Genomic DNA, 22,307 nt, shown 5'->3' on the forward strand with positions numbered 1-22,307 from the left:
CTTCTGACCCCGTTTTGCAGTATATGCATGGGGATTATGTCGGGTGGAGTTCTGTATAGGCAGCATACAGTGGCATCCATCGCCTGTAGGCTCCCACTCACCTATCTGCTCCATACAGAAAAGTGCATTAAACCAGTTTTTAAAAGGACCAGAAATAAGCAATAGTTGCACATGTAAATTCATAACATACAAAAGATTCACCACAACCGTGTGTTACCTATCAACTAGCTACATTCACAATACTTGACTATATAACAGTCCACTGATCTCTTCTATAAGCAGTCACTTACCTTGATACCAAATGTGAACACAGTCATGACGATCTTAAACACCAGTGCCAAGCATAGCTGCCACATGGCTGAATATACCCCATTACCAGCAGGCCGGTCTGGGATGTCATCCACAATCTTGCTACCATTCATGTCATTTTTGTAGTCACACAGGGAGGACGACTCCAGAGGTCCACAGTCTGTGAACAGTTCTTTGATCAGCTGACTGGTGTTAAATCGTGTATATGGATTTGGAAATGCGATGATTGCAGTGATAGCGGCCACCACAATAACCTCTAGTACTGGGTACTTCCCAAATTTGGTGGTTTTGCGTCGTCTGCACCAGGCAATGTTTGCACGGATGAAAAAGGCTCCCCACAGTCCACCAAACACACCGAGGAGAATAAAAGGGATGAGTTCAAACAGGTACCAAGGAGTGTGATATTCCACGTAAAAGAGCACAAGGCGGCTGTTTCCAAATGGGTTTATTGACCTTAAAATGAAGGCAGCCACTAAAGCGGCAAAGAAAGATCTCCACAATGTCTTCAACGGAAAGTAGTAACTGACCTGGAGAATAAAATATACATCAATAGATTACTCTGAACATAAATATTGGCAGCACCCCAATCATGCAGTAGCAGGGTACTGCCACTCCTAAGGTCCCTTTATAGTTAAATACAGTACAAAAAGCGAAAAGCCATGGGCTCTCTGCCCTGCCAGTCAATCAATCTTGTGGCCGCAAGCAGTGCGCTGCCTCCAGCCACAAGAGGCTGTAGTCTTCCCCAGATCTCTGGCACACGAGTGACATCACTTGTGCCCTTGCAGGGCTTGGAGGAAGAGGAGACAGGCACCGGCCACGGGCCAGGTGAGTTTTTTTTTTTCTTTTTAATATTCAAAGGGTGTGCTTTAGGGGCAGTAGTCCAGACTCCAGTTCTCCAAACCGCCCGATTAGCCTGAGGATATAACTAAATAAACAAAAACAGCACCAAAGATAAACTTTCTCTGCGCCCCGTGCACAAAAGGTAGATATCAGCAGGTCAAAGTTGTCTACTGCTGATAGTTTCCCTTTAACAGTGATTCATTAGATGTGGTGAAAAGTTATATGGTCATTTAATACTTGGTAACCTCCTGTGTACACGTATTGTTTGGAGTCCACTTGTACATTTCTGCTGCCCTTGGAGCCAGGGTGCAAACAAGGAGCAGATATAATAACTTCCTACTACCAAAATGTTTACCTATGCATTGTCTATATATTAAGGATTATGGGAAACCTCTGTGGGTCCTTATAGACCATAATTTTGGATTTTTGCATCAATAAGACTGAATAAGGCCTTGTCTTTTATGCAGGATATACTTACAGTACATTTTCTCAATTACTCTGCATAATTTTAAAGGGGTTTTTCATACTTTAGTATTCATGGCTTTTCGTTGGCTTTTCGTTAGAACAGGTCATCAAAACAAGACTAGCAGAAGTCCTATCCTAGCTGATAAGGTGGCGCTCGTAGCTGGGAAGTGAAAAGGAATTCTAATGACATGATCACAAGTAAGGCTCAGTGCATACGTACAGTTCTGTCGACAAGTGGAACACCACAGAACTACTATAATGGAAAGATTTGCACCTTGTTCTGTGTTTTTTGTGGGTTTTTAGAGCCCATTAGAGCAGTCACAATATTTTTGCTGCTCTCTGTAGCTACTTTTCAGCTTTGCTGTACATACGCATACATAAGGAAAAAATATTATTAGGGTCTCACCTCTTCCAAACTAAAAAGGACTCCACCGATTGGAGCTCCAAACGCTACAGAGACACCAGCTGCTGATGCTGCTGAAAGAACCTGCAAGAGAAACATACTGTAAATATGACCTTGATACTGATATACAGCACATGAAGGCAACAGTGCAACACTAGTCTATCCTGTTTTACTTAGGCTGTATGCACACATCCATTAAATTTAGCCTGATTTCTTAACAGGTGACAGCACCCGCCCTTTAACTGTATGCACTCCTGATCAGAAGCACAAACAGTTAAACGCAGCGCTGTGATAGATAGGACACAGCCATTGGCTCCCTGCCCTTTCAATCACTCTTGTAACGGAAGCAGCATTATGCTTCCAGCCACAAGAGGCTGCTCTTTCCCCCGGCTCTGTGGTGCACAAGTGACATCAATCTCACACTCACAGGAAAGGAGGGGTGAAGCTGCTGCAGTAGGGGAGTATGGATTTTTATTTATATGCTTCTTTTCAGTTGTTACTGTTAGGACATACAGATTGTATCCTGAAGCCTCTTTATCAGTATTTCCTGACAAGGATGTGGGCATGAGACCTTACTCCCCTTTTCCTGATAAGAAATCCAGATAGATTTCCTAACTCATAGGGTTTTATTAGAAATGTACACCTATAAGGAATTTTCCTTAAGGGGGTCTGTGCTTGAAAACTGGACATTATAGGACATGTACTACTTCTGGCCGGAATTCCCCATAGAACCCTATGAAAGCATAGAGAATTTGCCCAGCGTTCTGGATGTGCTGGTAGCCAGACAGAACCAGCGCCACCAAGTCCTGCGCATGGCCCTTTCACTGTACATGCACCTACTCAGTAGGGCATGTACAGTTAAGGGTGGCACTGTGTTTGACAGGGTGAGAAGCCATTGGCTCCCTCACCCAGTCAATTAGCCTTCTGGCTGGCGGCAGCATTATGCCTCTAGCCACAAGAGGCTTCTCTCTCCCCAGCACTCCAGAGCAGAGTGTGAAGGGTGAAGACACACTGGAAAGCTATTTCCTAAACCCTCCTGAAAGGCTTCCTGATCAGTATTTCCAGACCATAACAACGACTACAAACATGTGGCATGGGGCCTTATTCTCTCTATCCATGACATTTCCATAGAACTCAATGCAGAATTTATGCACTAGTAAAAAGGGCTAAACTTTTGCAAACTCAGATAAATGGCACAATTTTAATAATCTTAAATATTACAGAGATATGTTCTGCACCAGTAAAAACTTTACTTACTTTGTCTTCTATTCCTGAAGCACATCCCTGTCATAAAGCTATGGATTGTAAGGAATACAATTTGCCACAGTATTTAGTGCTAGACTTACCTCTCTTTTTTTTGCTTCATTTGTGCTGTACTTAGGAAAGAGGTAGGAAAATATATTTCCACAGCAACAAGCTACATGTACCAGAGGTCCTTCCTTCCCTAAGCTTAGGCCTGAAGCCACAGCAAGTACCAGTGTAACCGTTTTGATCATTAATGTCCATTTTCCCAAATATCCTCGAATGATGAAGCCACTTAAAATGGTCTTAATCTAGAAATAAGAATGCAATGCTTAGTGACATATGACCACGAGGCAATGACCATATATAACATACAGAAGCAAATACAAGACCAACATTGAAACATTGTAATTGTTATCCATAATCTGCAGCTATTACTATGGCCAATCTATGCCCAACAATGACAATGTGTTTATGTGGCAGTTCTGGCCAAATGGGATCAGAGTTCAGCATTTCATGATATGTTGAATCAATTCAGGTGACCATAACCAAGATAATAGTTCTGCAAACAAAGTGACAGATGAAATGAAGAAGATATACAATCTTATTACGTAGGTGCCTTTACTGCAAGATAACACTTAACAGGATTCATAGATTAAAGGAGTCCTAATACTGGGAGGGGGGTGGATTCTTGCTGTCCTATTTTTCAAGGTCTAGGAATAACTAACATGCAATTGCTTCATCATTACATCCAGTTTGTCAGGGTGTTTTTTAACATTGTAGGTGGGGACTATGGATTGACTTTAGGAGCTATGCTGCCAGCTGCATGCACTGCAGGTGCTGGCGGTTATCTGCAGGTGATACTGAATGCAAGTGATGTGATGTCCCATACTACCCCTACCCCCCCCCCCCCCCCAAAAAAAAAAAAAAATATGGTAAAACAGAGTTTGCATCTATCAACTTCAAGCAGACAGACTGCCACCTCAGCATGACTACTGTCCGTCATTCCCATAACCTTTGTTATTGCAAGTGGGCAGGACTTGCATTCAGATGTTTAGAACACAAACCATACGTACCTCTGGGATTCCTGAGCCACAAGCATATGGAGCAAACACTTTTACCAGACTGACCGCTAAAAAGGCAAAACTCAGAGCCCAGAAGATATACATTATGTAGTTCATAATATATGATCCAGGACCCTGCAAATTAAAAGCAAGAAAACCATTGGTTATTATGTTGTAATATCTGGTATCTGTATTTCAGACCACAGCGCACTATTACTGAGAACTCACTTCTGCCTGCCCTATTATGAGATCTGCCCACGTATTCCACTGAGGACACTTGTCTCGCTCTTCAAAGGTGGCATCATCTGATCCCCAGCAACACTGTTCATGGTTAAACCAAAAGGCTGTCATGCAGATTCCTTCCTTAAGGTCTGCCATCCAGTCTGCGGCAATGTCTATCAAGCCCGCCAGTGCACCTGTCGCACAAGTAAGTGTTATTAACAAATGTAACACTATTAACAAAATCAGGTACAGAAACTGTAAATATCATGATATATAATTACCCACCAAACAGGCATCAGAGGAAGTAAGGTAGATTAGCAAAATGTGGACTACAGGACACGGTCCCTGTAATTTCATAAGGTCATAGTAAATTCAATGACCTTAGACTGGTTGTCACAAGTATACAGTGAAACCTCCCCAAAAGACCATCTCTTTGAGAAGGCTGTAGCTATATTCAGGCCAGATTTCTGGTGATGGATTTTCGGTCTGCTTGATAAAGATATATTACATAGCCATATTCTTTGAGAAGACCAACCCCATAGAAGACCAATTTTGACATATATTTGCTGTGCTGCATATTTCAGCTTTTTCATTTAATCTGTAGCATATTAAGTACGTGTCAACCTACCCTTTCAATGCAATGTTACCCAGTCTTCTCAGAGATCTCACTGTATACAGATGCATGATTTTTTTGAGTGCCCACACATGCTTAAAGTATCACTGTAGATCCTGTACGTGTAAACGCACCCTTAGTGTGGACGCAGAACTGCTGATCGCGGGGGTGCTGGGCATTACACACTGTCGATCAACTATCAACAGCATATGCTTTTGTTTTTATCCTTGAAAACATTTTTTTTTTTAAAATAAAACACACACAATACATAATTGTTTCAATCCTGCTAATAGGTTAGATGTGGTTACAATCCACTCTGTAGTTTCTGATTTGTAAAATACCAGTTTACTCATGACTAGTAACAATACAAAGCTGCAGATTTGATGTTTCAAGTGACACATCTATCCTTTTGCAAACCTATAAACCCATACTAAAGGCAACAAATAGACGTCACATGAACATTACCTGATGCTAATCCAGTTAGGGTTACAACCAGCCATCCCGACCACGCATCATAAAGACTTTTTGATAACTCCCACGCAGATTCCTTTTTCTTACTGTTAATCTACAGAGGAAAAACAACATTTTATAGAACCTGTATCTTAAAGGACAACTCCCGCGGGACCCCAAAAAAAAAAAAAAACACAGACACACACAGACACCATACTCACCATCTCTCCGGTGACGATCGCCACTCGATTCGCCCGCCGTCTGCCTCTCCGTCGCCGCCATCCAGCGATGTCTCCAACTTCCGGGTCCAGGGGATGGAAAAGGCTGCCAGTGCGCTTGCGCACCGGCAGCCTTTTCATTGGCTGGAGCGCATCACGTGGCTTCCAGCAAGCTCAGCCAATCAGGGCTGAGCAAGCTGGAAGCCATGTGATGCGCTCCAGCCAATAAAAAGGCTGCTGGTGCGCATGTGCACCAGCAGCCTTTTCATCCCCATTCACTTTGCATGAAGACGCCGAGGAGGAAGAAGACCCGGACCGCCCCTCGGCTCGTCACCAGATGCCGCCCCGGAGAAGAGGACCGTGACAATCGTAATAGGTAATGTATACATTCCTTAACTTCCGGGGTGGGGGGTCGGGGGTCCGAAAGTGGGGGAAGGGGGCCAGGCCGGGTATTTAACCACATTACAAAGTTATATAACTTTGTAATGTGTGTTAAATGAGCAAAAAAAAATTTTTGTGGGAGTTGTCCTTTAACTTTTTTTACTAAATAAAAACCAGGCAATCAAAGGGAACCAATCACCTAAAACACGCCTGTTCTGCTATGGAAATGTTCTGTAGCAGCACCCTTCCCAGACATGCTTTTACACCCCCCTCCCTACAATGTACAACCTGAAAACTTACTGTATAAATTTGGCACTCTGTATGTAAATTGTCCCCAAGTAGTCATCTGGACGGTGAGCCTCCGACAAGTAGTCACTGTCCCCTGGGAGTACTGGAGTGGTAATCACGCCCCTCTGGGCGTGATTAGACTGCATGATTGTGGTGACATCACTGAGATGTGCGCCGTCCCTAACTTTGGCACGCTTACGTCCTTACTGCGCAGCTCATGCATAGCACAGCTGGTACGGTCTGTGCCATACTGCGCAGGTGCAGAATAGCCTTCAACTCATTGCCAGATCTCCACCAATTAGTTCAAGGCTATTCTGCACCTGCACAGTACGGCGCAGAGTGGACCCAGCAAGCGCAGCAAGAACGTAGGCGTGCCGATGCAAGGGGCCGCGCGCCTCTCAGTAACATCACCACAACTATGCAGGCTAATCACGCCCAGGGGGGCCAGATTACCGCTCCGGAACGCCCAGGAGACAGTGACTATTTGCCGACGGCTCAGCGCTCAGACGACTACTTGGGGGCAATTTACATACAGGGCGCCAAGTTTATAAAGTAAGTTTTCGGGTTGTACATTCCAGGGAGGGGGGTGTAAAAGAATGTCTGGGAAGTGTTCTGGGTGCTGCTATCCTATGATTCTATTCACACGATCCATGCTGCAAAAAAATAGGATATGTCCTAGTGCAGAGGCGGATCCCCCAATAGAAGTCTATGGGAGCAGTGTTTCACTGACTCCACGGATGCCACATCAGTGGAATCCGTGAACAACATGTATCCCATGTCACCTGTATTGAAGTGACAGTCCTCTGCCCAGTTCCCTCTCACCCATCTCATACCTGACAGCGCTGCCAGGTCTCACTACACCCCCAGTAGAGGTTGCGGGATTTGTATGAGACAGGCAAGAGGGAACTGGGTAGAGGACTGCGAGCGGGCACAATAAGACCCTGTCCTAGGCACTGCACTGTACTCACTCCACCCACTACCATTTACCACTTCACTGACCGGAGGAGGGAAGGGGGGGGGGGGGTTAAGGGGCTGGATGCGCTGCCTGGTCTCCCTACATCTGCATCAGGTCTCCCTGTATGCTGGCCCCGGGAGGGTTCTCTAATCCAATACAGTCTCTGGTGTTGGTTAACAGACCTCAACTTGCCAGGACTGCATTTGCGGTATTTCTATCTCCCTGTCTGAGATCTGAGCTGTAAGCGCTGCTCAGGTTTGTGTGCGGTATGTCCAGTGCTGTATAAGTCAGAGCACTCTTCCAACCCCCCCCCCCACCCCGGCATGGTGTGAGAGTTCAGCTCCCATGTAAGAAATGCAGAAATAAAATAAATCTATCTCTTTACCCTTCTATGGCGTTCCCGGTCTTTACACTTCTCTCGCACCCAGTCAATGGTATGGAAATCATCATATGTGCCAACCCCTGGAATAGGCTCATCCAGCAAGTCCAGCAGGTGAGTAGAGCTGCTGATACCTCCTCCGTTAGTCATGGTATAATGTGTTCCTAGGAAGCAATACACAGTATTTTATTAAGGGGTTACTAAAATATGACATATACAAAGTTACTCAAAAAGAAGGTTACAAGCACAATAATGTAGGCTGGGGATGACAAGGTTAACTCTTACAACCCCTCCGTGTACAAATATCTGTACGGCATCAAATGCATAAAAATAAAGGTTAGTATGACTCACACCTTTGTCTTCTTGTGCCTTAGGCGGCATACAGTAATATGTCAACCGTCTCATATAGCAGCTGAATGCATCATGGTATGAAATAGAAGTAGGATAAGTTGGCACAGCTGTGAATATTTGGCCGATATGTCCATATGGAGTTAGAACCTTAGTATATCTACTATAAATTCATTAATACTATCTGGCCTGAACCCATCATGGTCTGAGGGCGCAAACTGCTATAGGGTTCACAATGTATGCATTAGAAAGCCATCACTAGGATACTATTACCAAGTACCAGCAGTATGGTGACTATTTCTGGCTGGTTATCACTGTGTTAAAAGGGCGAGCCGACTGTTCTTCACCAATAAACACTGATCTTGTTACAACTACCAGGAGGCTATCATCATATGCTATCTGACGTCTGAACAAATTACATGTGCCATATGGGAGATGACCTCAGGAAAGCAGGATGCATTAGTCATGTCAGCCCTGGAGTTACTGTCAATGGACAAGCATACTAGATAAGTGACTGTCTTCCTGTCTATTCACAGGCTCTATCCAAACTGGATTCAAAAGGTTCCATTTGTAGCAGAAAACATACAGTAGCTAGAAGCTTCTGGACTCTCACACCTCCTGCCTCTCTCATAACACTGTTGTTTTCTAATGTGGCAGAGGATACTATGCCACATGAGGGCCCAGGGGTATGACTGCCACCCTCCTGACGATTAAATTAACTAAAGGCTCTATTACCTCAAACCATTATCAGACGTCCTTGGTTGATTACCAGCTGTTCTGACTGATAATTGCTTGGTGTAATAGGGCCTGTTAAAAGACAGTGATCTGCCAGCATGCAAGATGTTGGCCAATTGTGGTCTTTCAAAACGTTGAAAGATCCCAATCATGTCAGTGACAGGTTGCTGCTCTGTACTCCACATAATAGGAAAGGCAGCAGCAGCATTCATCCGGACCAGAGCTTTCGGCATTTGATTAGCGGTGGCTGCTGAAGTTAGATAAAGCCCTAAGGCTATGTGGAAAACATGGATATAGTCATTGACTGTATCCATGTTTTCCAGACAACCTTAGAGCTTTATCCAACTTCAGCAGCCCCAGCTAATCAAATGCCGAACGCTCTGGTTAGGATGAACTGGAGCATGCTCGAGGTTCGCTCATCTCTAGCGATAGCATAGGCAGCAAGTAGGATATGAGAAGGAAGAGAGTGCTGACCTGACAGGTCGGTGCTCACTTCCCTCTCCTTATCATGCCATGTAATATAGCCTTTAAACTTTGCCTGGCACTGATCCATACTCATAATGATGAGCAGCCTTTAGTTCTGTCACTGCAAAGCACCGGATGAATATTCATGAGGAGGCACTGTTACCCCAGCCCGTGGGCGGATCTGTGGGGTAGAGTACCAACCAGTGCACTAAACGCCCAAATTAGCATAGTAGGAAAATTTAAAGTTACCCAAAAACAGCGAAGTGGAGAGGGGTAATAAAGAGATGTTGTTAATCAATGTCTTCTGCCCTTTCGGCCTATATGAGCAGGTTCAATTCTTTTACCTGCTGTTTCGCAATTTGAATGGAGAAGGGAGCATTATACCACAAAGCACCATGGTTTTGCGATGTGTTTATCACACAGTGGAATCATTGTTAAACGCGTTACCTTGTAAAGCTACAGCAAGACTGTTATGAAGCACTGTGTGAACCCAGCCCTAATAAAACTGCAGTTTTCCATTAAAACCATTACTTAGGGCCGCTTTTTTCAGATGCTATGGGGGAGATTTATCAAACTAGCGTAAAGTAGAATTGTTTTAGTTGCCCCTAGCAACCAATCAGATTCCACTTTTTATTCCTCACAGACTCTTTGGAAAATGAAAGGTGGAATCTGATTGGTTGCTACGGGCAACTGAGCCAGCTTCACTTTACACCATGTTTGATAAATCACCCCCTATATGTCTTACCGTAAAGAGGAAAATATAAGGACAGAAGCAAGCAGTTAAAAGATTGTGCAATCTTATGGGGGGAGTTGTGCAAGCGAGGTCACACCGGCAGCCATAAGGCCTCATCTCCACACTGCAGTCGCCGCATGCATTTTAAGACACATTGGAAAATGCAAGGGCTGTGGTTTCAACCGCATGCAGTGCTGGCCTAATCTTGCAGTATACAGGAGACGACAAAAAAAACTATATATTAAAGCCTATAGTAAAACATATCGTATGGCAGTGGATTTCACGCTGTGTTTGGCAGTGAAATCTGCTGCAATACTAGTTTCTACTGAAGTCTAAGGCACTCCATTCTCGCAGCGAATTTTAATTCCGCTGCGAGACTGTATAGTGCCAGACTTGTAAAAGTTTAAAAAAAAAAAAAAAAACACATTTGAGCCACACAATTATTTTTCAGATAAATAATTCATAAATTTTATTTGCAAAACTATAAAGAAATTATTATAAAGTACGTATAACATTACTGTTTAAGGGCCAGTTAACATTGAGTAAACATGGCTTAATTCCAAAACGGAATCCTGCCGCGCTCAGTGTGCTGCTGTAAGTGAATGAGAGGGCACATGCTCATCCGCTGCCGCCGCTCTCCGCTCAAAGAGGTAACATGTTAATTCTTTGAGAGGAGAGGAGAGGGAGCGGATGAACGCGCGCCCTCTCATTCACTTACAGCAGCACACTGAGCACGGCGGGATTCCGTGGCGGAGAGGTCTGCCACGGAATTACGCCACGTTTACTGAGTGTGAACTGGCCCTAAAAAGGAAGCAAGACAGACATACACAGCATAGGGGGAGAGACTGCACAGTCCACACATGTAAACAACACTAAAAGGGGTGTTCCTAAGGGTAAATGCTGCATGTGGTAAATGTTTTTAAGCCCTATTCCTCTACATTGTGTGGCATCCAATTACCTTTATCCAGTTGTCCCTTGCGTACTTCTGCACTTGCTATCTACGGGACCTTTTCCCTTGGTGTGGTTATATATGTTCACACAAATGCATACTATTTTTACAAATTACTAGTTTGGGACTGACCATCTTCATTACAAACACACTTTGCCTCCGTTATTTTCTATTGGCACTATGCACTTAGCACTTTGATGTATATAAAATCCGTTGGCCAAAGTGTGTTACCTATTTAGTATTGTTTACATGTGTGGACCGTGCAGTCTCTCCCCCTATGCCGTGTATATGTCTGTCTTGCTTCCTTTTTAAACAGTAATGTTATGCGTACTTTATAAATTATTTCTTTATGGTTTTATAAATAAAATTTATGAATTATTTATCTGAAAAATAATTGTGTGGCTCAAATGTTGTGTTTTACTTTGGGGTTTTTCTATATTTATTTGGGAATTTTTAAGCATTAATTTTTAAAGCCCAATGTGGTTCTAAGGGCAAAAAGTTTCCTTGGTGTTGTAAAAGTTAAAGTGTAACTGTCATTTACATTTTTTTTTGTCGAAAACATATAGTACAATAGTACAAGGGATTTTAAGAAACTCTGTAAGAGTTAATTAGGCAAAAAAAACTCTTTCAGTACTCAAAAATCTGTTTCCCTGCCTCACTACCTATCAGGCAAAGCAGACTTCATTACAGAGGAGCAAAGTGAAGACAGGTTTGCTGAGTCGATTATAACCTATGGAGGGGCAGAGGAAGATGGGTGAGCAGGGAGAGCAGAGAAGCAGCTGTACAGTTTGGAGACTGTCTGGGCACATAAAACGCTGGAGTCAGAAAGGTCAGTGCTTATCTGGGAGCTGGTGATAGAAGATTGCAGGATTTAGTGTTTTGCAGGGCTGCCTTTCCTCCTCTTCGTGCTCACTCAGCCCCTCTCCCCTCTCCATAAAACATAATAGAGACAGAAATCCTGCCTCTTCTCAAGGGGGGGGGAACTTTTGAGTACAGAAGCTCTCTTACTTAATAAAACCTATTACAGAGTTTCTTAAAATTGCTTGTACTATTAAAATTTATTGATTTCTAAAAGAAAAAAAAACATTTAAATGACAGTTACACAGTGGAATAAAAATTTGGTGTGAGAATAGAGTTCCATAAACAGAAGCCAGTATTGCAGCGGATTTCACCACCAAATTCACAGCGTGAAATCTACTGTGTGATACTGTACGTGAGAATACACCCCGAGGAGTGTTTACATGTACCACATTCGCAGCGGATTTCATGCTGCAAGTTTCTTTGTGAAATCCTCTGTGATACACTGTACAAATACAGTCTATTGCCCTGCATTCTGGTAGCAGATTTTCATTCTGCTGCAAGATGTATTAAAAGCCATATTTAACTAATGCTCTGACGATCTGGCAAATATATAAGACTGCAAATGCTTACCTGCACACTCTCCCTCTGCACGCTCCTGCTTCAGTCTGCTGGTCCTGACTCCCGCTCGGCCAGTCACTGGCTGCAGCTGGACAGTGCACTGATTGACGGCCCGCTGTCAGCTAATCAGTGTGCTGTTCCACCTCAGACAGTGATTGGCCGAGCAGGAGGTCAGCGAGCCGGGACCAGGAGACTGAAGCAAGGGCCCACAGAGGGAGAGTGTGCAGGTAAGCATTTGCAGTTTATATTTTTTACCAGCCCAGCAGAGCATTATTTAAATATGGCCTAAATCTTCAGCAAGCATGCAGGGCCAGAGACTGTAATTGTACGGAGTATCGCAGGTGAACCCACCCTAAAAGAGGAAACCAAATCCAAAAACAAGTATGTCCAGTATAAAGTCAACCAGATAAGCACCTAGAGAAACAATAGGCCACAAAAGAAATGATTTCAGAACACACAAAGTTTCTTTGCAAAGCAATCACGAGAAAAAAAAATAAAATAAAAACACACTCACCTTTGACCTGCCCCCTTATTTTTCACCTCTTACATTGGGTGATAGGCTGCAGCAAGCAAGAGCCATATTCTGTGATGCTTGCTGGCCCTTTACAAAGCACAATCAATTGTGCAACCCAATTAAGTGTTCATACACACAGTCCGATATGGGGCTGTGCAAGGCACAAGTAATCGTACAGCCAGACTGCATCCCATATTTACACAGAGAAATAGCAATAAATGTACAAGACACAAAGCTGCCATCAGCAGACAAGGGAACGTTTTAGAACTCCTCGCCTTATTGCAGACACTGTTATATCTGCCGATTATCAGCCAAAGGAGCTTTCTAGCAACGCTCATTTCCGATAATCAGCCTATGTAAAATGGGCTTTATTGTTGGGTATACAACACTAGTTTACAAAGGGTCAGGTGCAGCTGCCAAATATGCCCTGATTGAACTGCAAAAAACATCCAATCAGCCAACAAATTAGTGCTTTCTTGTTTGTAGGCTAATTGATGAATAAGCAGCAAGTTTTTAACCTGGATAAGAAATAAAGTATGATGTGTTAAAGGGGTATTCCCCCCCAAATCTTTTTGACACTATGTAAAAGCCCATCACAGCTTCACATATTGGCTAATACAAGTTATGATGTGTTCTGTGTCCTTTTGCTGTTTTTCCTGTCTCTTCACCCCACGTGCATGCAGAGAATGAGCTCAGTCCAGTCCACCCCGACACGCTCCCTCTCCTGGCCCCCACCCTCGGAGTCGGCTGTCAGGTGTCCTCCCTCCCGTCAATAGGCTGAAGTGAGGACACCTGACAGCCCCTGCTGCCGAACTCTAGCTCCACCTCCTCACTGTGTGTCTCTTTCTGTCAGCATACACAGCAGTGCTGATCAGTTTCCTTCTCCCTCGTCCCCAGCAGCTCTCCCCCTCCTCCCCCCTATGCTGCTAACGTTCTCCCTCACTGTTTGTGTAGCCTGGTCTGGGCAGCTCTCCCCCCTCCTCCCCCCTATGCTGCTAACGTTCTCCCTCACGGTATGTGAAGCTCGGTCCGGGCAGCTCTCCCCCTCCTCCCCCCTATGCTGCTAACGTTCTCCCTCACGGTATGTGAAGCTCGGTCCGGGCAGCTCTCCCCCCTCCTCCCCCCTATGCTGCTAACGTTCTCCCTCACAGTATGTGAAGCTCGGTCTGGGCAGCTCTCCCCCCTCCTCCCCCCTATGCTGATAACATTCTCCCTCACTGTTTGTGTAGCCTGGTCTGGGCAGCTCTCCCCCCTCCCCCTGGCTTTTATCTCTTTCATTCTCTCTGTGTGAAGCCCAGACTCTGTCATTTGCATATAGCTGTGACGGGACTGCAGGAGACCAGAATGACACAGTGAGAAGCATGGGTCAGGGGAGGAGGTGGTTGCTATCATGGATGGGCTACACAGGCCAGACAGTGATCCTGCAGCAGGACTGGGAAGGGTGTCAGCTATCAGAGAGACCTAACCAGGCACTGCTGCACATCAGTCTCCCTCTCTGACTGCTCTATGGCAATGATACCTAGCCCCACTTCACTCACGCAATGTAGTAATGAGGAGCAGTTGGCAGGAAAGAAAGCTAAGGGAGAAGAACTGCATGATGGGAAATGTAGTTTCCTGGCCGGCACCATCTTGGACATAAAACAGGTCTTTTAGAAAAACTTTTGAACCAGAACGTCAGCAGCTAGAAAGATGGGAGACGGCTCAAAATACTCAGGGAGACTTGTTAAGTGAGACCAGCTAGGTTTGGGAGCATTTCATTTTTTAGCGCTTGGGGGGGAATACCCCTTTAACTTCTCCGGAGCGCTGGAATCACTTTTGTACTACTCTCTAATTGATGGTCCTTTCACCTGGCCAATTGCCATCAGCCAGCATTCCCAGGCACGCTCATTTGCCCTATGACAGCCCCTGGTAAAGGATCCTTTATCAAATAGAGGAATAAAAGAAACTTTAGGTAAGTCTGGAGGACACTTGTCATGATGCTTCCTATATCAGAGCAGGTCCAGAACACAACCAGATCATCATCAGGCAACAGGGGTGGCTGTACTCTACCCTATACACACACAAAGTTAATCATTTCCATTAATAGGATGTGGAGCAAAGTTCTGACGGTCACATTCTTATTGGAGTCAAATGCACACATTTTCTACAGGGAGAATCAAAAAGGATGGAGCAATATTATATGCTCTGAATTAATAACACAGAGAACAGAACACAAACGTATTAGTATAAAAAGACATTATGACCCAGGTTTCTCAAACTGGCTAACTCATAATAGAAAAACACATAAAAATGCAACAGGTCACCGCAATGGCAAGATACAGACCCACTACAGACATGAAAATAATTAAAAGCAGGCCATATATCGGGGAAGACCCTACACTATACTATGGCCTCTCCATGGCGTATAATACACCTATGCTCTGGGCATGCAAGATAACTCAAAACAGCCCTAACAGGGCAAGGGATGTACAGTCTGGCCATACCCTTATTTACAAGGTCCACTGCACCATTGATGGTATTTTTTTTTTATATGTAATTTTTTGTGCACCTGTAGCCCTCAGTGCACCGACCCACCTCATGAATATTCATAATTGTGCTGGGCAGTGCTGTCATTATCTGCCCCCACTCACCACAGCGCAGTGTTATGGATATTCATGAGGTGGCATCCTGTAGGAGCAAGGGGATAACCCTCAGTGCACCGAGGCTCCATATAACCCATTCTATGGGCAGGCTGATTCTGCTATCCGCCAAAATAATTGAGACGCCAGTTATTTCAGCAGATAGGCGCACCGCCGTGAACGGGTACGAGCCATGGAATCCGCCAGAACTTATCCGCCCAGATTCCGGAGTGTGAACCTACCCTTAGATGTCAATCTACCCTTAGATGTCAATCAAGCTGGGAGGGGAGATAGAGGAGGCATTCCAGCCAGGAGCTTGGAAAAGCGGGGGCCACAGAAGAGTGCCAATCAGCTGACAGATTCCATTTAAAGGGGTTATCCAGTGTGGGGGCACTTTTTGGGGGGGACCGGGGAGGAGGTGGCTGAAATAAAAGACGTCCACTCACCTCCCCGGATCCAGCGGCAGGTCACTCATTGCGGCGCTCCGGTCCCCGGCCGCTTCCTGGTGTCTGACACCACCAAAGACGCTACGTCTCAGGGCCGCTCAGCCACTCAGTGAAGGAGGCGGGATGCGTTTGAAGTCCGCTCGGATCCTGCCTCCTTCACCGAGTGGCTGAGCGGCCCTGAGACGTAGCGTCTCAGGCGGTGTCAGACACCAGGAAGCAGCCGGTAACCGGGTACCGGAGTGACCCACTGCTGGAACCGGGGAGGTGAGTGGACGTCTTATTTCAGCCACCTCCTCCCCGGTCCCCCCCAGAAAGTGCCCCCATGCTGGCGCACCCCTTTAAAGGGAATGAGTTGGACAAAAGAAACAGAAGACACAACAGGCTTGGGCCTGAAAGTGTTAAAGGAAGCAAAAAAAAAGTTCCCAATTACATATTTAGAGTAAACTAAAAATTGCTTCCATTCTAGGAATATAACATGTCCGCTTCATGCAAATACAGAAAACTGACAAAACTTTATTCCTTTTTGTGTGATGTATGGGGTTTAAAAGGTAACAATACCTTCTCCTTCCCCATTACATTGCTTACAGAGCGGATTTTATTCTAGATCACAGATCAGAACCACCTAAACCAATCCTTCAGGTCAGGTTGCTTCACATACCTGAACGACAGGAAATGGCAGCAAGTTAAACCAGTAACTTTCAGAAATGTCACCAGCTTAGGAATAGGAGGACTGCACCCATAGCGCAGAAAGCTGCAGTTCTTCATTCTGGTGTTTCTATTGTACCTTAACCCCTTAAGGACCAGGCCAATTGTCACTTTTGCATTTATTTTTCCCTCCTCACCTTCTAAGACCCATAACCCTACAGGGCCATGTAAAGGCTTTTTTTCCAGGAATAGGTGTACTTTGTAATTGCGTCTTTCAATCTGCCATAAAGTGATTGACGGAACCCCCCAAAAATATCATTTATGGGGTGAATTTGGGTCAAAATCCGTGTTTATGTAATGCACTTTAAAATAAAATGTCAGTTTTACCATATTCTATAGGTCGGTCTGAACACAGCGATATGCATGCTTACTAGGTTTTCTAACGTTTTACTATTTCTAGCAGTAAAACTTTTTTTATGCAAATAGGTATATTTAAAATGGCCCTATTGAGACTCTTATAGCGCTTTTATTTTTTCACCTACGGGGTCGTAAGGGGCATAATTTTTTGCAACATTTTTTTGTAACATTTTTTTTCTAACGCAAACGTATTGATCGCTTATTTTTTTTTACATAAAATGTAATTTAAAAAAGCAATCTCAGTTTATTTACCGCTTTTTGTACACACTGTTCACCATGCAGGAATAGTAATGTTTTATTTTAATAGATTGTACGATTATGCACGCTACGGTATATTACATATTAATTATTATTTTTATGTGTTTTATGTATAAAATGTGAAGGGGCGATTTTCACTTTTTTGGGGGAGGGGCTTTGGAACATTCTTTAAAACATTTATTTTTATTTTTTTTAAATCCTCTTAGGGGACTTTTACATACATACATTAGATTTCTTACACTGATCACTGCTATGCCATAGGACAGCAGGGATCAGTGTTATCTGTGATCATGTAGTGCGATCAGGACCCCTGCAGACATGTTGCAGGGGTCCCAATCGGTAAGTAACAGGAGATGCTCCTACCCTTAAATGCCGCCATTGAGGGTGAGGGCTCAGCTCCTAAGCCCGCTCTATAGCCCGGGACCCCGGCATGGCATACATTTACATTCTTCTGCCTTAAAAGTATCACTGTTAAAAAATTTTATTGCAGAAATCAACAGTACAGGCGATTTTAAAAACTTTGTAATTGGGTTTATTAGCCAAAAAATTAATTTTTATCATGAAAAAGCAGTTTGAAGCTTTCCCCTGTCTTTATGGTTTTCCTATGGAGAGAGAAAGTAGAGGAAGCAAAACAGGACAACAAAGAGTTAATTTACATTGACATCATGGGCTCTCTCCTCTGACAGTGGATAGGTCCCCCACTGAGCAATCCTTGGTTCTTGGCTCTCAGCTGCCCGCTAATCTCGCTCCTTCCCCTCCCCTCTTCATAGATCAGAGAGATCCGACTGAAGAAAAAACAGTAGATATTTCCTGATTCTGAGCAGTGGATGACAGAAAGGAGAGGAGGGGACCTGGGAAAAGGCTTTTTACATGCAGCTAATGGCATATTTGTCTAATAAACCCAATTACAAAGTTTCTTAAAATTGCCTGGACTATTGATTTCTGCCCAAAAAAAATTTAACGACAGTGACTCTTAAACCTTTTAACCTCTTAAGGACCCATGACGTACCGGCACGTCATGGATCACTGTCACTTAAGGACCCATGACGTACCGGTACGTCGGCCCTTTAAACGGGCGCCGCGGCCGGCCGGGTCCCGATCGGGGGAGATAGCCTGCTATAATACATAGCAGGCCATCTCTCCCTGACGGCATGGAGGGTTGTTAACCCCCCCCATGCCGACGATCGCCGCTATTGGCTGATAAGCCCATAGCGGCGATCGGAACCTTTCCGGGCCATCGGTGGCCCGATGACCCGGAAAAAAATGGCGGTCGGTGCTGTCCGAGGACCGCCTGTCAATCCACGGCCGCGTTTCCAGCCACAAACAATGGTCTTGTTCATTTTTTATGGGTCCGTTTACGATCGGGCCGTAGATTCATACATAGTGTGCACTGTGCAGCCGTATATCCTATACTTTCCAGCGTACGCATGAACCACCAAAAATACCGCCGCACAATTACAGCCGCAATTACAGCCGCACACTTACATAGTCTGAACCTGGCCTGAACCTGAACAGTTCCCTAAAAATATCTGATTTTGAAATTTTACTGAAAATTTGGAAATTTGCTGCTAATGTTTTAAGCTTCCTATTGTCTAAAAAAAATGAAATATAGTTTAATAAATGCCGCCAACATAAAGTAGACATGTTGCTAATGCTATTTAATATATAATTTATGTGGTATAACCATTTTCTGTATAAGCAGAAAAGTTTTAAAGTTGGAAAAATGCATTTTTTCACAATTTTTCAAGCTATTTTGGGTTTTTTCATAAAGATTCGTTATAAGTATCGACTCCAATTTACAAGAAATGTGAAGTACAATATGTCACGAGAAAACAATCTCAGAATCAGCCGGATAGGTAAAAGCATCCCGAAGTTATTAATGAATAAAGTGACACTGGTCAAATTCATAAAATTTGCTCCGGTCCTTAAGGCTATTTCAGGCCCGGTCCTTAAGGGGTTAAGGACGCATGACGTACCCGTACGTCATGCGTCCTTAAGAGTTGTTCAGAGCGGGGCCGCGCGGCAACCCTGCTCTGAACGCCACGATCCTGGGTGCCGCGTGTAGCCTGGGACCGCGGCTATTAGCGGGCCCGGTCTGATCGCCGTGCCCGCTAATTCAGTAATCGGATGCAGCTGTCAAAGTTGACAGCTGCATTCGATCACTGTACGCAGCCGTCCCTGGTATCTACAGGGACGGCTCCCAGAGGAGCGATCCACACATCCTGCTCTGGCCGGGGTCCCCCAGGGGAGCTTCTAGTATAAGTGTAAAAAAAAATAAAATAAAAAAAAAATAAAGTGTTGTTATCAATAAAAAGCCCCCTCCCTTAATAAAAGTTTGAATCACCCCCCTTTTCCCATGTAATAAATAAAAGTAAATAAACAAACATGTTTGCTATCACCGCGTGTGTAATCACCCAAACTATTAATCACATTCCTGATCTCGCACGGTAAATAGCGTAAGCGCAAAAAAATCCCAAAGTGCAAAATTGGTCATTTTTGGTCGCATCAAATCCAGAAAAAAAAAAGTAATAAAAAGCGATCAAAAAGTTGTATATGCGCAATCAAGGTACCGATAGAAAGATCACATCATGGCGCAAAAAATGACACCTTACACAGCCCCATAGACCAAAGGATAAAAGCGTTATAAGCCTGGGAATGGAGCGGTTTTAAGGAACGCATATTTGTTAACAATGGTTTGAATTTTTTACAAGCCATCAGATAAAAGAAAAGTTATACATGTTCACCACACATTGAATTTTTTTCTGGTTTCGCAGTGTACTTTATGCAAATATTCAGCCTGTCATTGCAAAGTACAATTAGTGACGCAAAAAATAAGGGCTCATGTGGGTTTCTAGGTGGAAAATTGCAAGTGCTATGGCCTTTTAAACACAAGGAGGAAAAAATTTAAAAGCAAAAACGAAAATTGGCTCCGTCCTTAAGAGGTTAAGGCCCAGGCAGCAGGGGCCTAAATGTACACCCATGGTCATTAAGGGGTTAAAGGAGTACTTTACTCAAGTATAACTGTTTATATGTTACTGCCCATGGTAAGACTAAATTTATTCCACACTTAATATCTATTGGGTCTCCTTCCCCCAGTTCTAAGCTGATGCTTTCTGAAGACACAAAAAATTGTGTGTAAGCTTTTCTCTCCAACCCCCCTCCTCCATTCCGAGACAGTTGACGGCTGTAAACAAGTCCCTGGCAGGCTGTATCTGCACCTTTGTAGATTCTCTGTAATGCTAGTTGCTGATGAACTAATGGTGCGTTTACACAAGCAGATTTATCTGGCAGTTTTTTGAAGCCAAAGCCAGGAACAGACCATAAACAGAGAACAGGTAATAAAGGAAAGACTGAGATTTCTCCTCTTTTCAAATACATTACTGGCTTTGGCTTCCAAAATCTGCCTGGGTAAATGCACCATAACTGATTAATGCTCCAGGAATTTGCTACAAATTTGCAGACAGGGACTTGTTTATATCAGTTTTCTAGGGAGGGAGGAAGGGAGACTGAGAGAAAACGTCACACAGTTTGTGTTTTCAGCAAAAAACTGCAGCTCAGAACTGGGGGAAGGAGACTGAATAGATAACAACAAGTATGGAATGAACTGTTAGTCTCATGCAAGGCAACATATGAAAAGTTATGTTCGAGCAGAATACCCCTTTAATGGATAAAAACATAAAAAGCTGCCACTAAATGCTACTTTGATGAGGTGTCTGCAAGTTAGTTAAAAAAAAATGAAACCAAGCCCTGCAGAAGGCCACAAGCCTGTACCCAAGAGAGGGTCAGTCTCCTGTTGGAACAATCCAGTTGTACGATCATTATGGGTACTCTCTAGGCATTTAATGGCGGGAAGGGGGTATGCCACTGTTAGGGTACCAGCATTGAAAGAAGGCATTGAGTATGAGTGTATGATGGAAAACTAAAGAACCCAAGATGTCAGGACAGAAAATTCTGAATCTCTCTATGGCTTCCTACCTCTGCTTTAAAGCGACTCTGTACCCACAATCTGACCCCCCCAAACCACTTGTACCTTCAGATAGCTGCTTTTAATCCAAGATCTATCCTGGGGTCCATTCGGCAGGTGACGCAGCTACTGACCTAAAAAACAACTTTTAGGCCCCGTTCCCACTGAGGAAAGGTAGCGGAATTCCGCGACAGAATTGTCAGCCGCGGAATGCCGTTAGCCTCCCGCTCATAATGGGAGTCTATGGGAGGCGCGCGCTCCTGCTCTGTACGCCCTGAAGAATGAACATGTCCATTCTTCAGCGCGGACAGGGCAGGAGCGCGCGCCTCCCATAGACTCCCATTATGAGCAGGAGGCTAACGGCATTCCACGGCGGACAATTCCGTTGCGGAATTCCGCTACCTTTCCTCAGTGGGAACGGGGCCTTAAACTTGCAGCCCTGTGTCAAATTGGCGTGGCCTAGAGTACCCATGTCCTAGGATTGCGACACCCCTCTGTTCCTCCTCTTCATCATTAGTAATGCCCTTCGAATAATTTATCCTATTTATTACCTGTGTGAACACTGCACATAAGCTGGATCGTTAATGCACCTGTGCAGTACGCAGACAGGTGATGAATAGGAAAAATGCCGTTTGAGGGGTCAGATTGTGGGTACAAAGTTGCTTTAAATTTTATACCAAAATACAGTCAACACTATATTGGGAATTTTAGGGTCAGTTACAGTGGCCATTTTTCATTTTATTTTGCTGCAACATGCTCCAAGTATGGTGTTTTCCTCATTGGCTTAAAATCATTAAAACCACATAACAGTCCCATATGTATTAACCATTTTAACGGACAAGGATGTGGTTATTTCACCCAATACTTAGATTTGACAAAAAATTTAGTCAGATTTCAGATTTCCCACCGTTCCTGGGCCCCTCAGACCTCCGATCGGAGTCTTTATTTTTTCTTGACTTCCGGGTTC

At 44.2% G+C, this 22,307-nt stretch overlaps 1 protein-coding gene across 5 annotated transcripts in view; it reads right to left on the minus strand.

Moving 5' to 3' along the window:
• CLCN3 (chloride voltage-gated channel 3) overlaps positions 1–22,307 on the minus strand; it is a 70,336-nt gene that overhangs the window by 18,718 nt on the left and 29,311 nt on the right. For all 5 annotated transcript variants that reach the window (XM_069977818.1, XM_069977815.1, XM_069977820.1 and 2 more), the window contains 7 exons: positions 7,836–7,993; positions 5,624–5,723; positions 4,552–4,739; positions 4,336–4,458; positions 3,364–3,570; positions 2,021–2,101; positions 291–836 (listed from right to left, as the gene is read on the minus strand). In XM_069977818.1, coding sequence (XP_069833919.1) covers positions 291–836; positions 2,021–2,101; positions 3,364–3,570; positions 4,336–4,458; positions 4,552–4,739; positions 5,624–5,723; positions 7,836–7,993 — 1,403 coding nt within the window. The remainder of the gene's footprint in view (positions 1–290; positions 837–2,020; positions 2,102–3,363; positions 3,571–4,335; positions 4,459–4,551; positions 4,740–5,623; positions 5,724–7,835; positions 7,994–22,307) is intronic.

This window comes from Dendropsophus ebraccatus, chromosome 7 (assembly GCF_027789765.1).
Source record: "Dendropsophus ebraccatus isolate aDenEbr1 chromosome 7, aDenEbr1.pat, whole genome shotgun sequence".
Taxonomy (NCBI): Eukaryota; Metazoa; Chordata; class Amphibia; order Anura; family Hylidae; genus Dendropsophus; species Dendropsophus ebraccatus.